At 41.6% G+C, this 21,338-nt stretch overlaps 2 protein-coding genes across 2 annotated transcripts in view; one reads left to right on the forward strand and one right to left on the reverse strand.

The window, feature by feature from the left end:
- Positions 1-376: 376 nt before the first annotated feature.
- Positions 377-13,410, reverse strand: LOC308099450 (mitoferrin-2-like). Its single transcript, XM_080448193.1, has 4 exons — positions 12,725-13,410; positions 7,708-7,936; positions 3,348-3,404; positions 377-2,529 (listed from the first exon to the last, which is right to left on the reverse strand). The coding sequence occupies exons 1-4, from the start codon at positions 13,175-13,177 to the stop codon at positions 1,910-1,912; spliced, it is 1,359 nt and encodes a 452-aa protein (XP_080304319.1). The 5' UTR covers positions 13,178-13,410; the 3' UTR covers positions 377-1,909.
- Positions 13,411-15,117: 1,707 nt separating this feature from the next.
- Positions 15,118-21,338, forward strand: part of LOC308074965 (ectonucleoside triphosphate diphosphohydrolase 7-like) — a 31,851-nt gene continuing 25,630 nt past the window's right edge. The window contains exons 1-4 of the mRNA XM_080414533.1: positions 15,118-15,415; positions 16,278-16,358; positions 19,540-19,704; positions 21,107-21,312. Coding sequence (XP_080270659.1) covers positions 16,351-16,358; positions 19,540-19,704; positions 21,107-21,312 — 379 coding nt within the window. The 5' untranslated portion in view covers positions 15,118-15,415; positions 16,278-16,350. The remainder of the gene's footprint in view (positions 15,416-16,277; positions 16,359-19,539; positions 19,705-21,106; positions 21,313-21,338) is intronic.

Consider the following 21,338-nt stretch of genomic DNA (forward strand, 5'->3'; position numbering starts at 1 on the left):
GTAGTAGTAATTGTCATTGTGCACGTTACTTTCTTCACGGTGCAAGTCAATGTAAATTACTGTAAGTGCTACGAAGCCGTGCAGATTTTAAAATCAAAGAACAAAACAAAACACAAAACAATCAATCAAACAAAGAACTGTTTTGCTAAGGCATTTAGTTATGCCCGTTTAGGACCAATCTGAAAGACTTAAAGGGATACTTCACTTTCGGGCCGGGGAAACATTTAAAAAAAATATTAAAAATAAATGAAAAAAGTTATGGAAAATTCATGGCCCCCTCACGCATTAGTAGGACACTCTAATGCGTGAGGGGGCCATGAATTTTCCATAACTTTTTTCATTTATTTTTAATATTTTTTTTAAATGCGGCCCCGGCCCTAAAGTGAAGTATCCCTTTAAGACTTCTATTCTAAAATGCGATATATTGGACTGTAGTATTCCTGTGAAAACAAAGTCTTCTTGAAGTGTTTTCTAGTTCTATTTTCTTGAAAAATAGGTCATTCAATTTAAAAAAAATCTTTTTTTTTAACATTTAGTCAAATATGGTCTTTAGTCCATGTTTGAAAAAATGCTATAAGGAACTATTGCAGACCTTGAAAATCTACCCGTGGGTATGTATATATACTTTAACATTTTGGTAAAAAGAGGTAACTTTTTTCCCCCCCAAGTGGCAGATATCGCATTTTGAGATAAAACTCCACTAATGTGTATCAGCAGCATCAATCTGCAAAGACTAAGCATCATGGGGACAAGTGTGTTGACCCGAAAGCACTGACCGGGGGGGTAATAGACCAGGGGACAGCACTGCCCGACTAGTACTTTCAGGTCCCTGGAACAGTTTACAGCAGTGTTTCTCAAACTTTTACATTTCAAAGGACCTCCCCTTGGTTCCATTTGTATACAGTCAGAGTTACAGACTTGTAAGGGTCAATTTAGAACCGGTTCCAAATATGATGGAACGGTTTTCGGTTCCTAAATGTTGGATCGGGTTCCTTCGGTTCCGGATACCAACCCTTATTCGTCCACTCTCTGAGTTACAACGGGATAAATTAACACTCAAGATTTACAGTGTAATTTACACTCATCCGGTAACTGTAACAGCACACAATCACATTCATCCACTTAACAGATGCATATGCCCCTAACACCCAACCACAGCTAAGTGTTGTTTAATACTCAAGTGTTACACAAATCATAACGTGACTCTCAGCTTTATCATTAGGCTGAGGAAATAACTTAATACGAGTCCTGCCAGTGTCGCCCAGATGAGAAGGAAGTTCTTCAGACTTAAAATAAATCAAAAAATAATATTAGTTACTATATATTCCTGATTAAACTTAATGTCAGAAAGCCATTTTCTGACTGTAAGCGGCCACATTACAATGCGCTGACGAAGTATTTTGACCATTATTTGTTAATGTCACGTCACGCAACCGAACAGCCTTCCTCGGAACAGAGATTTAAATGATTTACTTGGTTGTACATTTTTTCCATTGTTTTATGTGTGAAGTTTAAGCTTAGCACTTCCTTGTGTTCAACGGATGAAGTGGTAGTAACATATAAACACTGTATATACAGTATATATATTTTCTTAAAGTGCAAAGTATGTCTACATTAACAGCTGAAAGAGGGGATATTTATTTCCCAATGTTGAAGGTGTGAGCATTGTCTAGATGTTAGGAGGTGTTTATAGGTTTATCCCTATATATGGTCTGATTTGTCACTCTTTCTCCCTTCAAGTGTCCATTACATCACCCTACATAAGCCACTTTAGGGGAGTGGGGACTGACAAATGAAACCTAAAGGAAAAAACAAAAGGGCAGAGAAGGACTTGGTTTGGGTAAACCAGATTTCCCTCGTCGACCATTGTTGAAGCTCTCTTCTTCTCGTCCTCCACGGCGAGCTTCTCTTACTTGTCTCCGTCTCGCTCGCCGCGGAGCTGCCTCTCGTGCTGCCTCTTGGTGATGGCGTACTTGAAGAACTCGTAGACGGACCAGCTGATGGCCGTGGAGGGCATCTGGTATATGACCCGGGCCTGGACGCCTTTGAAGAAGGCCGGCACGCCGCCCATCCTGTAAACCGTCCGAAAGGCCTCGCCCAGGCCCGAGATGTGGCGGGAGGAGATGTCGCCGCCGGTGGAGGCTGCCGCCACCGCCGCACTGACTCCTCCCCCTGCCCCCGCGGCCACGGTCGGGGCCTGGGCCTGGATCACGTGGATGGCCAGGGCCTCCTGGGTGTTGAGCAGCGTCTTGCAGACGTCTAAAGGAGTGGTGATGGAGGCGGCCAGGGCGCCGGCCAGCGCCCCGGACACCACGTGGGAGGTGGGGTTGTACTGTCTGTGGGGGTTGAGCAGCTCCTGCAGGTACTCGTAGGTCATGAAGTGGAGCGCCTGGAACGGCACGTTCATGGTGAGCTGCGTGGTGTAGCTGCGGTAGAAGGCGGCGGGGCCCTCGTGCTTCACCAGGGCGCCGATGCAGTCCAGCACGCCGCGGTACGGCGAGTTGTACATCTGCATGCGCTGTTTCACCACTGATGGCCAGCGGGGGGAAGCAGAGAGGAGGTTAGGACGCACAGACATGTCAGAATGCACTAAAATAAATGTACTTACTCTGAATGGATAGAATGAAATAAGCTGTCTGCCCAATCGCACCATATAGTCAAGAGTTCCCACTTTTCCCCATTTCTAATATCATTTATATGTGCTGATTGATCAGATATCTATGTCCATTCTACAATATTATTAGAAGTTGCCCAGTCAGAAGCCTGTTTCATGAAGATAGGGCATATGGACTACATAATATATTACACAATACATTTGCATTTTTTCCCCACCATATTTTACAGTACTAAAATCTAAAAGAACCAGAAAACATTGAAGTTCAAGGCAGTAGGAGTCTTCTCTATTACTACAATTGGTAAAGAAAAGTCATGAGCTCCCCCTTGTGTCACACCTGCAGAGTTACAAGTGTGTGTGTGTGTGTGTGTGTGTGTGTGTGTGTGTGTGTGTGTGTGTGTGTGTGTGTGTGTGTGTGTGTGTGTGTGTGTGTGTGTGTGTGTGTGTGTGTGTGTGTGTGTGTGTGCGTCAGGTGAGCTGACATATTAGAGCAGTGGTTCTCAAAGTGTTGTCCAGTCCAGCCGTCCAGGGACCCTCAGGGTTCCTTGTGGGGATTCCAACCAAATGGACCCTTTGAGAGGTCTACAACTCAGAGTGTACAAATGGAACCAAATGGGGTCCATTTGGTTCTATTTGTACACTCTCTGAGTTATGGGGTCCATGAAATAAAAAAGGTTTGAGAACCAATGTATTAGACTCTAATAATTAGAGTAAGAAGAGAACAGACTTGTACCTTCTGCTGGGTTCATAACAGCGTCATGGAGTAACGTAGCCATACAGCCTGCTACACCTACAGGAGACACACAGACAAAGAGCAGAGGGCGTTAAAGATAAATAAAACTTTATTGTCCATTAAATTGTTTTTGCACACTGGCATCCAGTATACAAACAAACAATAAAAACACAATACACAAATGCAATATAAAACATATTCCCATAACAGCAACAGTGATCATGGGCTGTAGGGATTGGGTGGTAGGGTTATTTAAAAATGTTCTTATTCAAAATATACACTGCAGATGAAGCAAAAACTAATTATTGTAACCCTTCTTTTTTGTTAACAGTACTCTAAGCCTCCTGCCTGATGGTAACAGCTCAAATGAACGGTGAAGAGGGTGGGTAGAGTCATTGTAAACCTGAATTGCCTTTTTGGTTATGAGCGGTTGTATATGTCCTGAAGTTGCAATTGTTTGTCTCCAATGATCTTACTAGCCTGGTTGACTACCTGGGTGAGCTTGTTCCTATCTCTAACTGAGAGGTTCCCATACCAGGAGACGATGTTAACCTCTAGCAGGTTCAATATAATGACCAACAGTACTAGGAAATTAAGTACTTTTTACATTTGAATGTAATTAACCAATGATCTAAAAAATACATTTGTTTTGAACCATTCAGGGAATGTTTGCTGAAAAACTAAAATCCTTTTATAGCGCTGCTTCGTGAGACCTTTTTCCAGTTATGCACACTTGTAGTTCTAACTGGAATCTGGCCAGTAGAACCACAGCCACTTCACATTATACATTTTCTAGGGCGTGTCACTAGATACCTGGCGTCAACCACATAGTCGCAGTGTCCCCACCCACCCAGTTCGATTCTAGACTAAAAACCTGAGCTGCAAGTCCCCCTCCCATCAATTCCCTGTCTCGCTAGTCTCTACCATCTAGCATCTACAATGAAAAAAGGGTGATGGTGTGTTTTGTGCTGTTTGTCTGTGCCACAAATATTGGTCATGGGGTCTCCCCTTTGACAAAATATATATAAATTGTACAGTTAATATCCGAGTTTTGCCTCATATTTTGGCCACTAGGGCACCCGGCCGCCATACCCCACCACCACTCCTGCCTAACAACACAGCAGCTCACTGCAGCATTGTACAGAGCCACTGACATAGAAAGAGTTCTGACATCTTCGTTCACGCCATCGGGCCACAAACGTAGTGTTTTTGACCCATTATTGACGCAGCTCTTCTATCTCAGGGGTTTTCAACAGATGGTTTTGCATGTGGTCCCTGACTCCCTGACCATGCATTTAATTTATTTTCTTCCACGGAACAGTGCACTAAATGACCTGGTGACCTATGATGATGCGTCAATAACAATAGTCAGTTACTGGGAAGTCTGAGGTCAAGAAATTCCACAGAAAAGGGAGTTAGAATCTCAAGAAGGGGAAGTGTACCAGATTGCCTGATTGAGTCATCATTATTAAAAACAAATAGCTCTGGACCACTCGTATATTTCAGTTAAATAATGCCTGGGCTTGATATCATTTGTTGCACGTAGTGTCATGCAACATATGAAATGAAGCCCTTAACTCTTTGACTGCGGACGACGCGATAACGCGTCAAGTGCTACTTTGTCCAGTTGGCCGTCGACGCGTTCGACGCGCTGGACGCGCGTTCATTGTTTAATCTCTGATTGCGCTATGCTGCTTAATATTCAATGTTATTTTCGAGTTCCACTTACTTCACCCACATCTGCATCCGGTTTCATGACCTGGATTCCGTTTCCGGTTTTTGATTTTTTTCCCCGGTCATTTTCGTCCAAAATAGGTAAACAAACGGTTTTTCACACGGTATAACAGACAAACGGACAGGTTCTCTTCTATAATCTATGGTCTGGGTGACGATCAGTCATCGCCGTCGTGTATCACATTGTAATTTTGGCCGATCAGACAATCTGGGACTACGTCACATCCGTTTTCATGTTTTTCCCTGTCTAATCTCCCAAGAAGGGTGACAGTGACCCAACGACCTGATCAAGCTGTCATGTGCTGCTCTCTAGTGGCGGATTTGTGCTGTGCCTTTAAATTATGTGTCTTTAAATTATTTTCATGAAACAAATTCAAAATATAAAAATAAAAAAACACGAAAATTGCTGGCACTGGGGGAGTACTTTATGAAAATACTCTGGCAGTCAAAGAGTTGTTAACTCATTCAGTGCCAATGACGTCGCAGACGTCACGTTTTTCATAAGCCCAGAGTGCCAATGACGTCTGAGACGTCATGAAAAAAAAAAAAAAAAAAAAAAAAAAAAACTCAAAAAAATATCTTTTTTTTTTTTTTTTTTTTTTTTGAAAAAAAAAGGTTCAGAACCCAAGATATGATGATTTGAAGATTTGCTGCTCCATTCACTTCTTGTTTAACTTCTTACTGAAAAGGCTGTATCTCGGCTCCAAAGCACTTTTTTTTTACAATGTATTTTTGGCCTTGGCACAGGGGTGATATAGCCAGAAATATTTTTGGCACTTAATGAGTTAACAGTCATTATTTCATTACACACTTTTTTTCCCCAAAGCACGCCTATTAAACATTTTCTGACATTTGATGGACATATTTCACCAAATATCTCCAAATATATCTATAGCCCATATCTCCTCCCAACACAACGGTGGTCCCCAGGTTGATTCTTAGTCAGGGTGGTGGTCCCTGGTTCACAATCAGTTGAAAGCCCCTGTTCTATCTCAATGGCTCAGGAATTGTATACATCGCTGCTGTTTATTTTCATCAATGTCCGACGACGTGCTTTCACTCTCGGACATTTCGTTATTGCTGGCGACAGACAGTGGACAAAGTGTGTGCACCTGGCTGTGTTTGTCGTAGCTTATTATATTTATTTATACTGTATGTGTAACTGAAACAGTGGCGTCCCATTCACTTCTATTCTATGCCAAGCGATAGGGTGTAGTTTCCGGTTGCAATGCATTGTTGCGTCACATTCATGTACCATCGCATGGAGTTCAACTTTGTTTAATGTTGACTTATTTGACACTCCCTGCCATCGCATACAGTATTTGTGTGACCGCGCCCTAAAGCAGAAAATGCTTTGTGTATTACCCAACAGCAGCAGTGTACTGTATGTCCACAGAACACGTTTTGTTTTCTTGCAGCTACCAGTGCCATTCTGCCATGCATTTCTATGGTAAAGATGCACCGTAGTGCTCTTGGCAGCTGGCGTTTCTTTTTTTGGCAGCACGCCCCCGGCACCTAAATTAGAACATTTAAAAGTGCAGCTCATCAATATCACTTTTTTTGACTGACCAATTAAAATCAAGGAAGAGGAGGGACTAAAAGTGGCAAACTGTCATCCAGGTGCCCCTATGCCGACGATCAATTAACACAGTGTCAAAGATATTTTATGAAAGTAAACATTTTAAATGAACCAACGTATAATTGTATTGCTCTTTCTGTTTCCTGTGGGTCTCATGTGTTGTGTGACTCCACCCTGCCTTATCAGACAGACTGGCATCTTTGCAACATTTGTAATTCTTTTGTCCTTATGCTAAGTTGATAAGTAAATTGACTTGTCTGTGTGGGGTGACAGGAAGTGGGGAAATTAAGTGTTTCATCTCTATGTGAAAACAAAAAGTTTTTTGATGCTGAGGGGAGGTCTTTGGTATTACTGTATGTGTATATAAGCTGTAACAAATCAGTGTGTGCTTCGAGTTCAACTAGGTTGTTTTCCAATGCGATTCTGTGCTGCCGAAATGTAAGTCCTGAACTCCTTTTGATATCAAAATATAGTCACTCATTCCTCTGAACTGTGACTTTGCCTTATATTGTCTATCTTATTTGACTGAGTCCCCATTCAGATTTCACAATCACAACAGCAAGAGAGGTTGATCCTGGCAGTGTCTCACAACCCGTTCATTTACGACCTGCTTTGATACTATATACAGTACTGTATCTATACCACATACCATGGCATCAATGTTACCGTTTTTCTATCTAGGCTAATATTTGTGATAATAACGCAGATCACACAACGTTCTAGCACAGCAATGGTTGCTAGGTTCAAACATTGCATAATAATAAGTGTCAACAACAAACACTTTTTAAAAAGGGCACCATGCACACACTAAAGTAATCGGCAGTGAGAAGGAAAAACTAAACATTCTGTGTACACAGTCCTTAATGTTACTCTATGTAGAGTACTGTAGCACAACATGGTCCATGGCAAAGGTCAGGACAGGCAAAATAAGAACACACCGGAGCTCATGAGACACCAAAAAGAAACACTTCAAACGTCTTTTGGAGAAGTAGGGTGTTGTAACATCCTGTGTGGTTGTGTGTCCACACAGGCTCCCTAGTTCCTTACCATTAGCAAAGTGGCTGTTGGCTCCAGGGTAGACTGCGTTGTTCAAGGAGAATTTGATCTTCTCGTAGCAGGCGAAGTACAAGGCATGGGCTGGCCCCGCCCCGACCGCCATTACGTTCAGGCCCCGGACAGGCCTCCACACCCCTTCGGTCCGCACGATCTGCCGCAGAGCGTCCATCACGTTGCGGTAGCGTGCTCCCGGCTCCGGCTGCAAGCTCTGCATGCGTGTCTGTGACAGGGGTGAAGGGACAAGAGGTCAGAGATCAACAGATATGGATTGCTAAAGATCCACCCTCAATAGCAGACCGGTATGAAACAGTGTAAAGGATACTTTCCTTAGAGAAACGTACATACATCCTACATGATAATCACAAAGGCTTTTTAAAGACGTGGCAACTATTCATAAATGTAGTGGACACTCCCAGGTTGAGTACTCTGGTGTCAATGTGAAGAAATGTGTTGGACCCTGTACCTTAAGTGTTATTTTTCTTGTTTTTTATGTCTTAATTTTGTTTTTGTTTGTGCTTAAGTATTGTTAAGGGTGGTTAAATGTCACAAAAAATTAGGTTCTATCTGAGCAGAATTCATTTTGATAAATTATCCTGTGTACTGTGGCTTGAATCTAATAAATTACATAAAATCAATCAATCAATCACATTATACAGCAGTTTGTCTGGTCACCCATACACCGAAATTGACACACTGTGGACAGTGTCACAGTGACATACACGCTGTGGACAGTGTCACAGTGACATACACGCTGTGGACAGTGTCACAGTGACATACACACTGCTACACCAACAATAGCCTAGGCTGCAACAACTGCAAAAAGCAATCCATGCCGGTGGAGGCCTTTTTCCTCCATCTTATTTTAATTTGGATAGTACACTTTCCCTACAGCACTACCGACGTCCTCTCAGAAATAAAACTGAATTTCAGATTACTCCAATCGCCCGAGGAATGAATATTGAATTACAAATTTGTTATTCTCTGGTAGTTTCTGGAATCAGCTGTCCCAACTCCATTAATAACTTACTAAAACGTGTATGTATGAAAAGACCGTGACGCACTCCAGACATTTGTTTTTACGCAATGTTGAAAAATCCCGCTTTCTCCCTTAGACGTAATCATGTAGGGCTGCGGTTGGGAGGCTGCCATGGAAATTCCTTCTCTAGACTGCTGGGAAATGACTTAGCCGGTTGGAATGTGCCAACTCACCCCCACCAGTCACTGAACATGTCATGTGTTCAGTGGTCCTGGTCGTAACTGATTTGGAGAGTGAACCACAACAACCGAGAAATCCAGATTCAGACTGTTTATAAGGAAAATTAAAGGAAAACCTTCTTTCCCCACTTCTCAATAGACCCGAGTCTACTGAAGAAAAATAACCTAAAATTCTAACAATAAACGAGGATCAAGGAATAAAAATCATAAGGAACACATGATGAAATATAAATACCAGGATGAAATTGGAAATCTGAAAAACAAGTACAATACATATATGTCTTACACTGTATATCTACGGGCTTCTACGTGCTGTACCACGTGCCGTTTACATTTCTGACTAATAAAGTATTCAATCAATCATCTGACCATCATCTGTCTGTGCGTCATCATAAGAAAAGAAGAAAAAGCACCGCACAACAGCTTATGCGCCGAAAGTTTTAATTTTAGCCATACGGGAAACTCCTGGTTGAAATGCTACTGGCTTGCCTTGAACCTTGCTTGATACGTAACAACTCCACATGTCTTGTTTGGACATGACACATGTTAATAGTTTGCAAGCCATGTGCTGTAAACTGTATTACACTGTTAATAGTTTACAGCCAGCCAGCCATGTACAGTAAACTGTATTTACTATACTCGTGTCTCGTGCATGTCCCTGATGAAATTCAACGTGCCGAAACCCATTGGCCTTCACAATGTTCTGTGCAGTATTTGTACTGTACCCTTCTTAGTTCTGTCTCTCCTGTTGTTCAACAGCTGTGTGGTGGTGGTTGGTGGGTGGGAGAGGGTGAGCAAGCCATCTGTGTATGAATGTATGTGTACTTATATTGAATGCATCTATGTACGTTGTTCATGTTTTTATGGGACCTCCTCGAAAAAGAGATGCTGCATCTTTAGGGGCCATCTTCCCTTCAATAACAATCAGAAATCTGTGGTGCGAGTGTGAATGGAATCCGTAGATTTTTTTTATAATTTTACAGCAACAGAAGTTGGTGTCCTATTTCTCCATTGGTAGTTAACACATCAAACATAATGGCCATATTCAACACTCCACGTCATTTACACCTGACTGCGAGCAGGAGCTATCTAGGTAGACGTAACAACCAAAGGCACCTAGTATGCCTTTTAGAAGAGGTCTGGTGGTGGCTTTATAAAGAACAGAATCTCCCAGGCCAAATGACAGAAATGGCAGGTGTCAGGAGTAATGTGGTCCTTAGAGGTACTACTGTAGGTTTGAAGCCTGCAACATCTACTAACATGTGTCCTCCTGTCAACGTTTTACTGAAAGGCATTCTGGGGTAGCACCAGAGACTCTAGAGCCCCAAATGTGCAATGTACCCTAAAATTAATGCATATATAGGCCATCAGAACCTACCAAACCTCACCCTGCTTGACAGGAACTAACATCCTGAAACCACAACCTTTCAAAAGACCCTGAAGAACGAGGAAACTGATTATAAAAACGAAAGCAAGAAATGCATCAGACAAAGACCATATTGACCACAGAAGCCCAAGTCATGACGTTGACCAACCTTCTCTGTTGACACCAGGAAACAGATTATGAAAATGAAGACAATGGTCACAGTGAGGAAGCAGTCCACCAAACATTACTAGAATAGCAACCAAATTGACTTCCTAGTTCCTTCTCAGAATGATACCATCTGACAAAGAAGTGATTCAGATTTAGAGCAGACGTCTTTTTTTTTAAATATATCTCCGAAAGACTATCAGACTATGTTCACTTCAATAACTTGAAGCTACAGTATTTGAACTGGTTGACAAACGTTAAGCTAAATCTTTAGAACATATACAGCATTACATTTCCTGTTGACATGGACAAACAAACAATGCTAGTGGGACAATTCTCAGAATCAAACTTTCAAACTGTCCAAAAAGAGGGGGCATTTTCTTTATGGTGAGATGCAATTTTGTGTAAATATCATGACAATATTATTGTTTCTGCTCGTACTACTTTTCCTGTTTATTGGGGCCATTCGTATAAATCCAACAGTTTGTGTGTGACAGACTATAGACTTCAGCTGCCAAGTTCAAAGCTGCAACTAAGGCGAGTAACATTATGGACGCGGGATATCAGGTGTTAACTGCGTAGCTAGCTAGCTACTCACAGCTTGTACAACAAGCAGTGGTGTAAAGTAACTAAGTACATTTACTCAAGTACTGTACTTATTTTTTTTTACTTAACTGGAGTATTTCCAACTTCCAATACTTTTACTTCTACTCCACTACACCTCAGAGGCAAATATTGTACTTTTACTCCACTACAATGATTTGAAAACTTTAGTTACTAGTTACTTTGTAGATTTTGATAATTATTACAAAACCTACATTAACCACTTTATAGTGGTTCATGTAGGTTATAGCCCTATATACTTTGGCTATTTGAAAATAGCCGATCTACAAGCTTCTGCAATTTTTTTATTACATGTTCTACATTTGAAAACTTGTGAAATGGGACATACTGCAAAATGAGTACTTTCTACTGCTGGTACTTTAATACATTTTGATACCAATACTTTTGTACTTTTACTTGTTTCAGAGTATGTCTATATTGCAGCATTGATACTTTTACTAAAGTAAAACATACGAGTACGTTTCCCACCACTGTGTGGCTAGCTACTCACAGCTTGTACAACAAGCACACGTGAGTCAAGCAGAGGTAGACATGGGGACAGGACAGACCTCAGCTGGCCTTGTCAGGCTTCGAAGAGCAACAGGGTGCCTACAGGTCCAATCAAATAGACATGACCTTGAACAATATGGCTACAGTAATAATGTACAGAAAAAAAGGTCAACTGTCAACAGAACTGTCATTTTCTGTGCATGTGTATTACTGTGATTTGTGACAAACAGCCAGATGATACTGCTGCCCTGACCTCAACTTTAATGTTAAATGATATACATAGCACCCAGTGAAATCACCACTAAGCAATGTCAGTAAAACTACAGCTATAAATCCATGGCAACTAGGATGTCATGCCACTGGACTGGTCACTGGACACATCTCTTCATTTATTTATTATTATTATTTTTTTAAATCAAGGATCTAAACACAGGCTATCTGAACTCCATCATGATTCCACTCACCGGGCAACTAAACACGTGACAGTAATAAACACTCAAGACTTCTAGCCCAGGTCAATACTGAATTAATTATATAATATGTGCTTCCGCAATCAATACCCACAAGTGGGCAAGTTATCTGCATATGTTATATAACCCTCCCAGCCTTTCTTATCGACACTTTTAGTGTTGCCTTATAACATGCGTGTAATAACATCAACAACAACACCTAAATAATCAATAACTGTCCCACATGATCCAGATCGTATACAAAATAAAAACCCTACTTTAACCCTGGAGGATACAGTTAGACAGTAAGATCATCAGTGTAACTCATGAGTACAAATGTAAACCAAATGGACCATTATAAATGTCCATTAGGTCCCATTTGTACACTCTCAAGATTAGTGTAGTAACTGTGTAGTTACAGTGTAGTACCACTACCCACTAACCACACACCATCGTAGTAACTAGTAGTTCAGGACAAGTGCTGTTACTACACTGTAGTTACAGTGCAGTAACAGTGTCATTACTCTAACAACAGTGTAGTTATGCTAACTAGTGCTAGTCTGCTAACAAGCCCTTTCAGACAGGCTTAGTAGATAGACGGGGCCTAGTAGTATATATAAATCCAACTCTATAGCAATCGGCGTCAAGGGTGGTTGGATAACAGTCACACACAAACATGTACACTCATTGTGATGTATACCTTCACACAGTCGATGGGGTACATGAGGCAGTGTTCCATGATGCCAGCCACGGACCCTGCCAACATGTGGGTGCTGGTAGGGACCCCCTGAGGAAGCCCCTCATAGTCTATTTCAGCAGGCTCCACCACCGCCGCCGTGGAGGAGCCCTCCATGGATGATGATGTCCGGTGAGGATACACCGCCATCGGGCTAAAGTCCTGATCCCCTCCGGCTCCGGAGGAAGAACCTCCCATGATCCTCGGCGACGACGACAGACTCCCGACGAAGCCTCCCGTCACCGTGCCCTCCAGCAGCCTCCCGCCGAGCCACCGAATGTCTGCCGCGGCCGCCGCACTCACCCCGCCGCCGCTGCTGCTGCTGCTGCTGTTGGCGCTGTTGTTGGTTCTAGTCTCCACCGACATGGTGACTCCTCCGCCTCCTCCTCGCCGGGAAACGAAACCGTCCGCTTCCATGCGGAGGGAGGGGTGGTGAGCTCCGTCGACTAGTAGTCAAACTAGCGGCTGTTCCTCTCGGGTGTCGCCGCGGTCCGGTCCGTCTTCCCCGCGGTGCAAGTTGGCCTTTCCAGCCCAGATAATAACCGACGCCGTTGTTAAGAGTTCAGTCCTAAGGGAACCACCAGAACCTCCTACACAACCGAACCGCGGAGCCTCAGGTCGTTACGGCGGCGCGCGGGCGGTCGAAGGGGTCGTAGAACCGACCGGAAGAGACGTAATGGCGGGGGAGGTATGGCTTCGAACAGGGAAACAGCTATTCTAGAAGCTCGTTGGTCGAGAGAGCTGTCGGTCATCTACTATCGGGCGAGACGTCCACGCGATTGGACCGTGGGTTCATAAAAGTAAAGGCGGGCGAGAGCAGTAGGGCGGGACTTGAGAGTTGTGACAACGGAAGGGCATTGTGCGGTATTTTCATAACAGTGCAGCAGCAGCTGTGGTCACGTGGTGTGTTACGCGTGTTGCTGCTTATGTAATTTGAAAGTTTTTACTTAAAACAGAATGATTTGATTTGGTAGTGATTTGGTCATTTTTTTCCCACAGATACACACTTGTAGAAACAACACAATCTTGACCTGTCAAGGTCAAACTTGACCTGCTGAGGTCGTGGATCATCATTAATGACATGATTTCTGAACGAAACGACCGAAACACCCCGTAACATTAAAGACACGTGCACTATTGCATCATGGTTTCTGAATGAATGGACTGAAGCAAGAAGAAACCAAATTGACAGTGGTGGAAAGTAACTGAGTACATTTACTCAAGCACTGTACTTAAGTACACTTTTGAGGTACTTTTAACTTTACTGGAGTATTTCCAATTTTCAGTACTTTTACTTCTCCACTACATCTCAGAGGCAAATATTGTGAGCTTGAAGAATGTAGATCTGCTTGCTCTTTTCAAAATATTTTATACATTTGAAAACGTGTGACATTCTGTGACATTCTGCATAATGAGTATTTTCTACTTTTTGTATTTAAGCACATTTTGATACCTAAATACTTGATTGAATACTTTATTAGAAGTTTGTAGAAAAAAAGCACATGAAAGTACAGTTCAATACAAGGTCAGCTAATAGGAATTTAAAAACCCAAGAAAGCCATTGGCTTGTTTCCATTGGGGTCCTTTGTACTCGATTCATAGTGACATTAAAGGACAGACAGACTACTATGCAGAACAAACTTTTGTACTCTTACTCAAGAAAATTTAGATGTCCAGACTTTTACTTGAAACAGTATTTATATATTGCAGTATTGATACTTTCACTTAAGTAAAACAAATTGAGTACTTTTACCACCACCACTCACTGGCAAAAAGCAACCAAGTTGGCAAATTATGGCAACACATGATTCTACAGTATAATCTACTGTTCCTGTCATGTGGGCATTTGTCCACGTGGAGGCGTAGTTCAGCGCACACATGACGAGGCTTACAAAAACAACAGGAGACACCATCCTCCCACCTAGCCCTGAAACATGACAGTCATGGATGAACTTCAACCTGGTGTTTGCATTTTCTCCCTTTATGGCCCATACATCTACATAAACGTTCATATTTCAAATATAAAGTACTTACCTGATGTCCACTGATGTTAGAATTATGTACGGACCCTCAGAAGTACTTGTATTTTCCTTATTGTTCAATAAAAATAATTTTAATCCAATTGGTGGCCATTTTCTTCGTATTTTCTCCATTTGCTTTCAACCACGTGACCCTATCGGTTGGGAGGTGTATAGCACTCTGATACATTGTAACTCTGAGGAAAATGGCCACCAATCGAATAAAAAATCATTTTTAATTGAACAACACGGAAGACACAGGTACCTCTGAGGGCCCGTACACAATTATAACATCTATACCCATGAGGTACGCACTTTATATTTGAAATCTGAACGTCTACGTAGATGTACATGGAGAAAGTGCAAACACCAGGTTGAAGTTCATCCATAACGGTCGTGACAGACGAGACGACCGTCGTGTGTGATCCATGGCTACCTCCTCCCACCCGGATATACGTAGTGTGGTGGATTTAAAGACGTCGTTGTGTCACTTCCCATCCGAACATGATCTCTCCAGCCTCCTCCTCTGTAGTAATCTATCCGAGGAAGTACTGGGCTCTTTATATTCTGTACTAAACAAATAATAACACATTTATACAACGACCCAATCAACAAGTCTTGGAACAGGAAACACACAGTGAGTATATCATAATCACACATCATTACATTATTTACAACCATATGGAAGTGGTCAATGGATAGAATGGCATCCCCCCGGAAGCCGGTTAGGTGCTAGCTAAAACTACACTTTTTATCATTATATTGTGCACTTGTGTGTGAGCATATAATAATCTATTCTCTGGCAAAGAAAAAAAACATGCCGTCATAACGACTGATAGGATAAATGTGGTGATTTAATTAATTTCTGCCCATATGTATGTATGTGGTGGCGGCTAGTTAAATTACATAACTAGCTTATGGAATGTATTGTCTGTTGTTATTTAATGCAAATCAATATTATGATGACATGGATCTGTTTATCTTTTCCAGTCGTGGAAAGTAGCTAAAGTATATATAATGTACTTAAGTACACTTGAGGTATTTCTTACTTTACTGCAGTATTTCCAATATTCAATACTTTTACTTCTACTCCACTACATCTCAGAGGCAAATATTGTACTTTACTCCACTACAATTATTTGAAAACTTTAGTTACTTTACAGATATACAATATAATATTATAAAACATACATTAACCACTTTAGCCCCATTTTATACAGGCTATTTGAAAATAGCCGATCTACAAGCTCACAACGTGTCGCATTGCGACGCGTTGTGAGCTTGTAGATCTGCTATTTTCAAACATTTTAGTACTTTTACTTTTGGTACTTTAAGTACATTTTGATGCCAATACTTTTGTACTTTTACTCAAGTAACATTTTGAACACAGGCCTTTTACTTGTAACAGAGTATTTTTATATTGTGGTATTGCTACTTTTACTTAAGTAAAACATTTGAGTACTTTTTCCACCACTAATCTTCTCTCTCCTCTCCTCCAGGCAGCAGCACATCAGAAGAAACCACACCATGACTAGACAACTGTACAGAGTCTTGTATTTCCCTCTATAACATATGGCAAGGTAAGGCACTCAACAACTCCTGCTTTGTAAGACAGCTGGTGGTTCTTCATGTCAAAGACCCCCAAATGTATTTGGCCGTGGATTGGACCCACGTCTGAAAATGTTTTGTGCCAGGGACTCCCATACAAACAAACCCCCCATATGCTGTTAAAATGTTTTCAAAAATCTTAAAAATTTCCCCAGATAGATTTTTTGGAAAATAGTAGATCTACAAGCTCACAACGCATCACATTACGACACGTTGTGAGCTTGTAGATCAGCTATTTTCAAATAGCCGATGTATGATTTTGATGCTATATTATTAAGGGTTCCTAACAATCAATCGTTTTTCTGGGGACCCCTGGGGGTGCCCGGACCCCACTGTTGTAAGGAATATTAAGCTTCGCCAATAGTATTATTTTTTTAGGAATAGTTTTTAGCCCATCTTACCACTCTTATAGTTATTACATAAGACTGTTATTACTGGCCTTATCTTTATAGATGCATGCATACATTCGGCAACAGCAATCTAGTGCAGTGGTTCTCAACCTGTGGGTCGGGACCCCCAGGGGGGTCCCTTCATGATTTGGTGGGGGGTCCCCACCCAGATCAGATGACACTGAAGTGACAATTTAAGGACTTAAGACATTTTTAATACCTAAAGAAAAAGACCAATACTGCATCAAAAGTAATCAATAAACTATACTATAAAAACTGGTCAAACATTGGCCAAATTGTCCAATTATATAAGAAAGAGGCAAACAATTTGAAAATAGCAGATCTACAAGCTTGTAGATTGGCTATTTTCCACAATATTTATCTGTGTGTGTGAGGGGTGGGGGGGTCGTGGCCTGAAAAGGTTGAGAACCACTGATATAGTGCATTATGGAAGTTAATGATCAAAGTGTGATAACTCCTGTCCATGACATCATTTCTTGACAAAGCACCTTTGCTCTCATCTGATGATGTCCTCCTCCCTGCTGATTTCACAATTTGTTGTAGGGAAATGTGACTTGTACATTTAATAGAATACTCCAAAACCCTAATTTATTCTAGCACAGTTGGAATAAAGCTGGGTTTGGGGGATTCAGTGAAGTGTCCATGACATATCTTCGTGTTTTAGTTTTGTTTCTGCACCTGAAAACGTTGTTGTTGTTGTTGTTGTGTGCATTAATTTTTTTGGGACACTTCACAATATGTTATGTTGTCACGAGAGTAGAAATGATCCTGACAACAAGAGTAGAAATGATCCTGACAACAAGAGTAGAAATGATCCTGACAACAAAGGTGCCCATTTAGGTAGTTACTGGTTTCTCTCAATATGTGAAATTAATTTAGAGTAGACAGTGTCTTATTAATTATGTATCACAATAATCTGTTATATTGTGTAATACATCAGAACACCTTTTGCCAGATGTCCTTTTTAATAGAGCCTATTAGAAGCGGGGAGGAGGTGTCAGAGCTTCCGTTGCTCCAGACTGTATGACGGAAGCGTTTGAAAATTGTGGGATGCAACAGTCTGAGATTAGTATATCGGTGATGATGGATCACCGATACAATTTTGTGGTTCTTTTTTAACTCTTTCACTGCCAGACTTATTTCAGAATGTGTTGTCCCATTGCCAGGAAAAAGGTGCATTTTGCCTCTGTTTGTTTTTTAACATTGAAGTGAATGGAGCAGCATTTTTTTGGATAGCGTTATCTCCTAGTTCCTTTGAGATAAACCCCCAAAAAAAAAAAAAAATTCAGAAAAATTCACAAAAAAAAAATCGTCTTTCTTTCTTTCCGTCATTGGCCATGATAGCCATAGAGCCATCGGACGGGAATTCCCGTTTTTGGCAGTTAAAGAGTTAATATAATTCAGTGGTTTTCAACCATAGACTGTATAAAAGAGATGGACAAAGCCAGACCGCTGGTTTCTACAGACCGAAAATGAAGCCGATTGTTCAGGAATTTGAAATCCGCCATCTCTAATATAAGCCCAAAAGCAAGTCGGGAACAGGAACCGGAAAACAATCCCCAAAGAATGCTACTGGTTGGGTTGCTTGTCAATCAAGAGCGGGGGCGGGGAATGAATGCTATTGGTTGTGTAGCTTGTCAATCAAATCATCCCGCCCCTCTTAGAGCATGGGTTCCCAAACTTTTCAGCCCGCGACCCTAAAATAAGGGGGCCATTGACTCGCGACCCCACCCAAACCTGGAGGTAATTTATGCACATAAACTTGCACGTTCGGTGCACATTTAAAATGTATTAAAATGGTAATATGTACTATTTGTAATCATTTTAGGTTGTATTTCATTCATTCTGTTGAATTTAAATATATATATATATATATTTCTTTTTAATGACTCAAAATAATTTCGCGACCCCACCGTCAGTCTCCCGCGACCCCAAGTGGGGTCGCGACCCCAACTTTGGGAACCCCTGTCTTAGAGAATAGCTTACTTTATCGTCAATTTTAGAATACATGGGACCATAATTTAGCAAAACGCATATCATGATGATTGAAAGGAGACTTTAAACTAGCGACTGGAAGCATATAGAATTTATGACAATTTTTATTAAGGTAAGAAAATCTAGTCAAAAACCCATCCGCTTGCGTTAAAATAAATTCTTTCTGACACCTGCAGGGGTACAACAGAGAAACTACAGGCCATTCATATGAACTGTCTCCGTATTGGAGTCAATGTAAAAATCTCAAGCTGGCCCCTTGTTTTCAACCCGTTTGACATTTAGACTCTCAGACCCAAAACTTACAATATTTTGTCCACAATTCCATGCTGTATTGATGTTGTTACCAACAGGAGAGATAACAGACAAACGTTGATCAAAATAACGATTCTTCTACATTCTCTTAATTTTGTAGACTTCTTGTAAATTAAGTAATGCAGATGTTTAACAATAATTAACTCTTGAGAGCGTAACATGAAACCAAATGGACCCTCACAGGTCCATTTGGTTTCATTTTACTCTCTCAAGAGTTAAAGATCTAACAAGGGTCCATTTGGTTACCAACTCTCCATCATTTAGCTGGGGACCACCTGGAACCCCCTCAAGGACCACTGGTTGAGAACCACTGTCATAATTGAATGACTTCCACGGTGCATTTCGTTTTTGCACTTTTTTTGTTTTATTTATGAATTAAGTTCATATTGTTTTGCTCATGGTTGTCTCTGCTGTCTCCTCTCTCTCCTCCACACAGGATCAGCCTGTCCTGTGTGCCTGCCTCCTGGTACTGTGGCTGTGTCCCCAGGCAGAGGCTGCTCCTGCTGCTGCTGTTGACCTGTATGACCCTGCTGCTGCTGGGCCTCTATCAGAACCAGCTCCTGGGCCCCCAGCAGCACCGCGCTGGGGGCCGGATCAACAAGTAAGTAAGCCCAGACCCATAGAGAGAGAGAGAGAGAGAGAGTTATGACACATTGGAACTTCCTCATTGAGATAGGACGAGCATTTCCGCATTCCATTCTTACAATGGGAGTCAACGCTCGTGTCGTCACTCTCATATTAGATCACACTTGCAGAGCCATGTACATCTCCTTTCACACCGTTTCAACACTGTTTGCGACGCATTGAGATACTGTTCTCCTTTCACACCGTTTCAACACTGTTTGCGACGCATTGAGATACTGTTCTCCTTTCACACTGTTTCAACACTGTTTGCGACGCTTTGAGACACTGTTCTCCTTTCACACCGTTTCAACACTGTTTGCGACGCATTGAGATACTGTTCTCCTTTCACACCGTTTCAACACTGTTTGCGACGCATTGAGATACTGTTCTCCTTTCACACCGTTTCAACACTGTTTGCGACGCATTGAGATACTGTTCTCCTTTCACACCGTTTCAACACTGTTTGCGACGCATTGAGACACTGTTCTCCTTTCACACCGTTTCAACACTGTTTGCGACGCATTGAGATACTGTTCTCCTTTCACACCGTTTCAACACTGTTTGCGACGCATTGAGATACTGTTCTCCTTTCACACCGTTTCAACACTGTTTGCGACGCATTGAGATACTGTTCTCCTTTCACACCGTTTCAACACTGTTTGCGACGCATTGAGATACTGTTCTCCTTTCACACCGTTTCAACACTGTTTGCGACGCATTGAGATACTGTTCTCCTTTCACACCGTTTCACAAATTCGCACATTAGGACGCAATTTTGTGTGAGCTTTTATTTTGCTTTAATCCATTAAGACCGGGAACGCATCTGTGTCATTTTAGATTTCTTTGGCTATTCAAAAATAGCAGATATACTCATAGTGTGGCACAGAGTGCCGCACTATGAGTTTGTTGCTATTTCTTTGAAAAATCGTGACATTTTTGCAAATCTTTGAATATATATATATATATTTTTAAAGCAAATATTTGTAACTAAAATCTTAACTTTTCTGGGGGTCTTAATGGGTCTAGCTAGCCCGTGGACCCCCATCTCAATATTTTGGTCCAGGGACCCCCAGAAGCAAAGATTTGAGTCAAAAATGTTCCCTTTAAAAATATATATATATATTCAAATATTTTCAGAAAAAGTTCAAGAATTTTCAAAAATAGCAGATCTACAAGTTCATAGTGCGGCACTCGGTGCCACGCTATGAGCTTGTATATCTGCTATTTTTTGAATAGCCAAAGTATAAAATATGGATAAAGTGGTTACACAGATGCAACTGTTATCTAACTTGCATCATTGTATTGCAAAGCCAGAATGATCAACTCAAAACAAATTGTTTATTCCCATTCATTCATTCACGGTCACTTATCCTCCACAGATACCTGTCCATAGCGGAGACCATGGAGGCCACTGATGTCCTCAACCCGTCCCTGAACTACGGGGTGGTGGTGGACTGTGGCAGCAGCGGCTCCAGGGTGTTTGTTTACTTCTGGCCCCCCCACAACGGGAACCCCCACACCCTGCTGGACATCAAACAGATGACCGACCGTGACCGCCGACCTGTGGTCAAGAAAATCAAACCTGGTGAGTAAAGAAAGGCTTAGTTATAC

The sequence above is a fragment of the Gymnoscopelus braueri genome (genome assembly GCF_963280865.1).
Source record: "Gymnoscopelus braueri genome assembly, chromosome: 2".
NCBI lineage: Eukaryota > Metazoa > Chordata > Actinopteri > Myctophiformes > Myctophidae > Gymnoscopelus > Gymnoscopelus braueri.